Source organism: Chiloscyllium punctatum, chromosome 1, assembly GCF_047496795.1.
Source record: "Chiloscyllium punctatum isolate Juve2018m chromosome 1, sChiPun1.3, whole genome shotgun sequence".
Taxonomy (NCBI): domain Eukaryota; kingdom Metazoa; phylum Chordata; class Chondrichthyes; order Orectolobiformes; family Hemiscylliidae; genus Chiloscyllium; species Chiloscyllium punctatum.
The window spans coordinates 36,972,382-36,980,625 of NC_092739.1; the positions used below are offsets into that span (position 1 = coordinate 36,972,382).

The 8,244-nt window shown below is 36.6% G+C and overlaps 1 protein-coding gene across 1 annotated transcript in view; it reads left to right on the plus strand.

Annotated features, from left to right (window-relative positions):
- Nucleotides 1-4,826, plus strand: part of anxa3a (annexin A3a) — a 67,511-nt gene extending 62,685 nt beyond the window's left edge. Inside the window, exon 14 of the mRNA XM_072591886.1 lies at nucleotides 2,761-4,826. Coding sequence (XP_072447987.1) covers nucleotides 2,761-2,820 — 60 coding nt within the window. The 3' untranslated portion in view covers nucleotides 2,821-4,826. The remainder of the gene's footprint in view (nucleotides 1-2,760) is intronic.
- Nucleotides 4,827-8,244: the final 3,418 nt, after the last annotated feature.

Below are 8,244 nucleotides of genomic sequence, written 5' to 3' on the forward strand. Positions count from 1 at the left end.
AGAGTTGAACGTTGTTACTATTGCAGAAGAGGTTACTATTAGCTTTGACCCTGGAAGCTATAAAGTTGATTTCAAGATTCCTGCTTCGACAGGTTGTTTGAGATTCTGTTCTGATTTTTTCCAGCCAGAGGGCAGCACATTGGCTCAGTGGGGACCTGGGTTCAATTCTAGTCTTATGTTAGTGTGTAGAGTTTTCATGTTCTCCCCATGTCTGCATGGTTTTCTACTGGGTGCTCCATTTTCCTCCCACAATCCAAAGATATGCAGGTTAGATGGACTGACAGTGCTAAATTGCCCCATTGAGTCTTGGGATATATGCAGGCTAGGTGGATTAGTCATTGTAAATGCGGGTCAAGCCAGGCATGGGTGGGATGGTTTACAGAACCTTCAGTGTAGATGTGATGGGCCAAATGACTTATTTCTGCATGTAAGAGTTCTATGATTCTAACCATGATTACACGCAGGGTGAATGACAGTCCTGTGTTGTCCTATTTCTTTTTGCCTGGTTTGTTAGCTAACTCGCTGCTAGCATTCAGAGTGAGAGAGTCTCTTATACCTGCAACACAGAGGTGACTTGTGGATAGTTATTTCACCTACACAGAACACTAATACTTAAACTCAAATTAGGACATCTGAGTACATTAGCCCAATTTCCAGAATCCTGGGTTCAATTCCCGGGCGACTCTCTGTGTGGAGTTTGCACATTCTCCCCGTGTCTGCGTGGGTTTCCTCCGGGTGCTCCGGTTTCCTCCCACAGTCCAAAGATGTGCCGGTCAGGTGAATTGGCCATGCTAAATTGCCCGTAGTGTTAGGTAAGGGGTAGATGTAGGGGTGTGGGTGGGTTGCGCTTCGGCAGGGCGGTGTTGACTTGTTGGGCCGAAGGGCCTGTTTCCACACTGTAAGTAATCTAATCTAATCTAATCTAATTCAAGTCTCTTGGTTTTCCCCTGATCTTGGAAGATTAAAAAGAAATTGTTTGTTGTGTGTGGGGAATTACTTTTAGTATAAATGTCTTCCCTCAATTAAACATTGTAGCAAAGAAAATCTACTAAGTAATTACAATTTACAACTTCTCTTCCCAGTTCTTCGAGACCTGCTGTTTCCATTTTCACACCTTTACAGAAAATTTTTGCAGTCAAAAACAGCATTTGGAGCTGAAAAATGATTAGTTCCATGAAAATCCCATGATCCTAGAGAACTGCTCATTTAAGAGCCTGTGTTGGTGTCAAAAGCCAGGGAGACCGGAGATAACAAGTTAAGAGGAGTAGATAGGAAAATATGCACAGTTTTCACCAGGAAGCACTTTTTATCTTAGAATTTTCCCACTTCATTAGGGAAAAACAAGTATTGAGAGTACATGCTACTGCTTACTTTAACAGAACAACTCTAAGGATTATTGATTTGTTACACAAAAAGCAGTATGTAAGAGCTTTCATTTTCTCTATTCTCTCATGGGACTCACTGACATTTGTTGCCCAGCCCTTGTTATCCTTCAAATAAATAGCTTGCTGAACCATTTTACAAGGCACTTCAAAAGTAACCACATTGTAAACCAGACCAGGCAAGGAGAGATTTCTTTCCAAAAAAAGCATTAGCAAATCAAATCTTTACAATGATCAGTAATAGTTTCATCATTACCAAGACTAGCTTTAAATTTCAGATTTATTATTTGGATTTGAACACATACCCCAGAAACTTTAGGCTTGATCTCTTTATTACTGATCCAGTGACATTACTGATACACCACCTTCTCTCTTACTGTTACTGATATTAACTTTCACCCAGCTGTCTATTGAGAAACATGTAATTTATCTATTTATTATCACAGAAATGTAAGAAATTCAAGCATAGGATGATGTTAAATAATTTGACATAAAACTGGGCACATTACTCAGGAAAGAGCATTTTTAATATATTTATTTACATATTACCATACTTATCATTAATTTGCTGCTAATCAGCTATAAATTGTTTCAAAATAACAATAAATAATTATTTATTAATAAATCCTCAATATGGATATCATTGAAACTAGATATTGGCTTGAACCTATTGAGTTATGAACCAGTGTTGACTTTCCAACTCATTTCAAGTTTCTCCCTAGTTACTGTCCAGACATTTTGAAACCAGATTTTGTGCAGATTAATAAACTTTACTTGAGACACAGTTGTCATTCTAATTTATATTGACAGGAGACGTTTTAATGATAGTTAAATTTTCTGGTTTGTGATGAGTGTTGTCATTTGCTGTAAGGAATAAAACTATAGTAAAATTATCTATACATATCTGCAGTTCCGCTTCTAATATGTTCATGGAGAGATGCCTTGAGTTTCACAAGCTGTAACTTTATTTTAGGAAAATTTCAGTGTACTTCACATCAGTCCCACACAAGCCACCACTTTGGTGCTCGCCTTACCTTCTAGCTCTTTCTTCTTACCTTTTATCACACATTCCAAATGTTCACCTCTAGTTCCATTCATCCCTCATAACCTTGCTGTTGCCATCTACATTTCCTAATCCAGCCTGAACTGGTGCTCATGACTCAGTGTTAACTCTGAACAAAATAAATGGAATCAAGATTTAGAAAGAAGGGAATTCCTTCTTACACAACAAAAGTAGAAAAGGAGAAGTTTGAGGGGAGTATATTAGTTTTGTATTTGATCAATATTATGTTCTGGTGAACATTTTTTGATTATTTTAGGTGTGCCTTTAATTGTTTACTTAAATGATAACTTATTGCCTATTTGTTTCTTGTTTTAGGATGAAACTTCTGGAGATTACAAGAATACTTTGCTTAAACTCTGTGGAACAGGAAACTAGACAACCATTAAATAGCTGAACAAAGTGCTATGTAGATGTTAATGTAGAGAATAAATGCGCTTCTATTGTGTAATTAAAGTGAAAAAATAACAATTGACTGTCTATCAATAATCCACAATATTTCATCTAAATTGCATCATTTTAAATATAATGTCACACACAGATTGGTTCCTACTTCCTCCAAAGGGTGTTAAATTGGATCAGAGGGAAGAGTAGGGTATGGTGTTATTTTTGCTCCTATCCAGTGTAGCCACTCGACAAGTTAATCATCCTGGATTTGCTGTAATCACCGAATCTGTTATTGCCGATAAGAATTTTACCATAAAAAGGTTCTTTTTTCAGGATCAAATCTAAAGAAGGTAGAATAGAAATTGTTGCATGGAATTAGATATAAACCACAGTGTATGTAAGCTTATCTTTTTATATGAACAAAATTTATCAAATACATTATCTGCTATTTAATTGTTTGATTTGATTTGCTCTCTACACTATTGTCATTTTTGTCATCTGCATGCAACAATTATTTGGATAGGCAAATAATAATTTGTCTCAGTTGTCACTGCAGAATCCAATGTTTTTTTTCCAATACCTTTAGTTCCATTGAATGAGTCCCCTAATGATTGTTGCAAAATATTATGGTCAGACAAATTGATAGTGTGAAAGTCAATACACCTGGAAAAATGGTATCTGACAGAGAGAGCTGTACAGATTGTTATTTCAAAAGCTAAAAGTTTAAAGAGCTGTTTAACTCAATATCTCATAAGACTCAGCACTCAAATAATCACTGACAAATATAGTAATTTTTTTTATCCACTTAAACATGCTCACATAAATATTTAAGTCACACAAAACACTTTAAAAACACAAGCATTATCTGCAAGTTTTTTTCTCTCTGAAGTACCTCGAACTTTGTGCGTATTTTCTTATGGTTTCATTTGTGTGGTGTAGAAACCATGAGCATGCTGAGCTTTTTTAAGAATTATTTTAGAGTTTACCAGAGCTATGTCACAAACTTTGAAAATGCTTATCATTCATGTTTTGAGCAAAATACAAGGAATATATCCATTTTACTAAGACTCTAATCACCGAAGGGCACTGGAAAGCAGTATATTATATATAATTGCATTATGCTCATAAAACTTTGTGTAAACTATCATTTTAAGCATTACTAAAAAGAAACAAATTATAGATGTTCATCTTACACTCAAATTTATGACATCAGAAACAGACAACAAAACAGCCAACTCAATTTATAACAGAGTAAAAAGAAGTTGTTCTTTAGGCTCTGTCAGCGTGAAAACACAACATGAATAGTTAATTGTTGATCTTCATTCTCAGACCAGGTGGGTAGACCCTGAATGGTCAAAATATTGCCATGTGAGTGCAGCAGAAATTGGCGGTCTCCCTAACTCTTTTTGTCTCCAATGATAAAAATGCAACATATGGACAGGTTCCTTTTGCTGACATAAAACAGAGCCTTGCTAACATATGTAGCTTCTATCACATCCAAATTCATCACATGGCAACTTGTCTGATAAAATAAATTGAATTCCAGTATAATTTTAGTGCTGGTCCAGATTATTTAATAAATACTGTCCAATAGCAGTATTATATGTAATGATGGACATGTTTACATTTTATTATATGAAAATGGCAAAAGAATATATACAAAGCATTTTTTAATAGTAACCATGCATATACACTTACTGACTTACAGTGTTGATCACTGATTATAATAATTCATAGATATTCAACCAGCCCCTCTGAAATTAAGGCTTAACAATTAGTCTGTAACAGCATTTCTTTAGTAAGCTACCAAATCAATGATAAACAGTTTACTTATTCAGAATCCAAACTTTTAACTGTTAATGATTTGCTTTGTTTGGAGATGTTTTCACTTGAGTTTTGCCTGCTTAAATTCTGTTCAACCGCACTTTTCACATTATGCTTTGTAACATCTCCCTTATATCTTAATAAAGAAACAATATACAACAAGTACATTTCAAATTCAATCCATTTTGTAATTTATGTTTTTTTAGTTGGAAGGTTTTGGCTTTCTTAGCAGACAATATTTATATTGATGAAAGCTAAATCCAGTTTTTCAGAGGCCAAGTAATTGTTTCAGAAGCACAGATGAGAGTTGTACATGGCACCATGCAAGATTCCTATCATAGCACACTCCGAAGAAATACCTGGGAAATTAAGATTCCACTGGGCAATTCCTCAACACTTGTAAAATTGGAAAATTCAGAGGGTTTTGTTGAAGTTAAATAATAACTACTCAGGAAAAGTTAGCCTTAGTTTAACTCCCCTGTGACTAGCAAACTGACACCTCAATTTACCTCACACGTACCAAAATATATCACCATATCCCTTACACTGCTGTATCCTGTGACCTGACAATCCCTCTCTATGAAACTGGCCTGACACCCATCCACTCCCTCTTTCCCCACTCCAAGTCTGACTCTACAGCCTTCCCAAGTCTGGATCCATCCCTCCCCCTGCCTCAGGCTCAACTCTGTCTCCCTGTCCCATACTCCAGATTAACCGATGCCTCCCCTGATCCAAACTCACCATACTGCAGACCCAACTGACACCATACTCACCTAACACCTTACCCTCTACCCACTTGACACCCACCACTTAACACCTTTCCCTTACCTTTTGATAGTAGTTTTCAAGTTACTTGGTGATTCTGGATCTTTAGATTACAGAATATGTCAGCTGGCTGCTTTAAAGAAGGGGTGCAATTTCATTTTCCTCAACAATTCTGTACTATGAGGGGGGATCTGTCAGAATCAATGTATTCCAATCTCCTGTCAGAAATGTAGAGTTCTTTTGTGATGTAAAAAATGAGTGATGATTTGTCAGAGATTACCACTCCTCAGAAAATCTAGACCCAAACTAGAAATTTGCCGAATAAAAATCAGCTGCAGTTATCATTGTTTATTGTTAATAGAAAAGTGAAAAATTATTTTCCACAAATGACATTGTGCCAATATTGGGCAACGTCATGCCAGAATGTTACAATCTCAATGCAATTTAACTTTAACTTTAGAAGAGGAGCTTTAATATAACATAATTTTCCATTCGCACACTCCCTTGATCTGAGAAAAACATCCAAGGTCACAAATTTATGCAATGTTTGCCTTCATGTGAACAATGAACACATGGGATAAGATGGGATCTGGAAGTGGAGAATTTACTGCCTTTCCTCTCCTGCTCCTGCTTTTTCTCATCATCAAGACATTATGAATCCAAGCCTGACACAGGTCTTTCATGTTTTTATGACCAATATTGCTGCGCTTCAAGGAAAGCTTCAGAATGTCTGAAATATTCTCCTATCACCATCATCCTCAAGGTCCTCACTGATCAAAAATCTCTCTAATTCAGTCTTCATTGCCTTTTGTGAAGAGAATTCCAATGTGTGATGACCCTTGGAGCTGTAATTCCTCCCAGCTGATTATTGATTTTAAACTGTGTCCACCAAGCTCTAGGCTCCCCCATGGTTGAAAACACCCTTCCAGCATGAACCACAACAAGCCTCCTCAGAATCATAATTCTATAAAATCAACACACCTAAAGATACAGATCTAACCTGCAGAACCTTCTTTCATAAGGCAATCCCTTCGACACTTAAGTGAGCCTCGTGAAATGCAACGAAACCAAAACTGCATACAATATGTCATTTGTAGTCTCACAGTTGTAGTAAGACTTCATGCCCCTTTCAGTATTAGTTCAACATGCCAATTACCTTCCTAGTTATCTGGTATCTGCATGCTAAGCTTTTTGATTCATGTACAAGGACACCCAGATTCTCTGTACTGCAGTTCATTTTCCATTTAAATAATAATTAGCTTTTCTATTCTTCCTGGCAAAGTGGACACACTCACATTTTCCTATATTATACCGTGTCTTCAATTTTTTTGACTAGTCACTTAACATTATTTCTATCCCTTTGCAGACTCTTTGTATCCTCATTATAACTTGCTTTCCTAACTATCTTTGTATTGTCAACAAATTTGATTACAGTACAATCTATTCCATCATCCAAGTCATTAATATGTATAGTTTCAGCCCTAGCACTGATTCCTGCAATATACCACTAATTTCAGTTGCTAATCTGAAAATGACCCATTACTGCGACTCTCATTTCCTGTTAGTTAATGTATCATCTTTCTATGTTAATATATCATCCCCAACACCATGAGTTCTTATTTTGTGTGGTAACCATTTGTGTGGCACCTTACTTTGGGTGCCTTTTGACAATACAAATATGAAACACTTGGTTTCCTTTTATCTACTTTGTTTATTACTTCCTCATAGAACACTAATAAATTTATCAAACGTGAATTTCCTTTCACAAAACCAAGTTGACCCTGCATGATTGTATCATAATTTTCAAAATGTCCTGATACTACCTCCTTCAGAACAGATTTCAGTATTTCCCCAAGAGTTTGAACTAACTGACCCATTAGTGGTTTCAGTTCCCCCTCTTTCTTTTAAGTGTTGATACATTTACACATTTACAATCCATGAGACCTTTGCAGAATCTATGGAATTTGGATATTTGCAACTAGCGCATCCATATCTCTGCAGCCACTTCTTTTATAACCCTAGATTGCAGGCTATCAGGTCCAAAGGTACTAAGGAATAGTGAGATAGCTAATGCATGGGTGGCTTGAAATACTGAGGGTAAAGTTGCAAATCTCAACTCACAGTGTGAAGGATTGCTATGCAAAGCAGCAGTTGTAGACTTTTTTTGTTGAACTCCTTTTAAGTGAGGTTTGATACCAGATTCACAGCCTTAAGTCTATCCCCGTGTAATTACAGTGTACAATGTATTTGATTTTGGTGCCTATGTGAAGTTAGATCTCCTAAACATGATGGCAGTTTGTAAACTCAACTTCTTTATAGCCACTTCTAGATGTCATCTGAATGCTTTGCAGCCTAGTGGGGAATCTCTTTGTAGTTGTTGATTAAGTAATTCAAAAAGGTCATCAAATACTGTCTAATCAACTATTTTGGCTTTATCAGTAGGTAGGCCTATCTATCTCCTAAATTGCCAGCAACTTGCCAGGGTCATCAAAACATGTGTATAGCATGGAATGCTTCTTAATTGAAAGGATAGGCAGGGAAGCCATAGACCAATAAATCTAATGAGCCAAAGCCATGGCCAGGTGAAAGCTTGTGATCCACAGCACTTCTGAATTGTTTCCAATGATTGACAGGTAATTGCCAATTTTTTGGACATCATTCATTTTGCACACCACTCATCTTCATCTGCACTTTCCTATTGCCAGGCTGCATCATCACATAGCAGCAGCTTATGCAACTGTGGCATCATCAGAACCCTTCTACTCCATTAGGCAGGGAGGGTGGGCATAGTGATACAGTTCTAAAAAGGCAAGAACATCAACACAG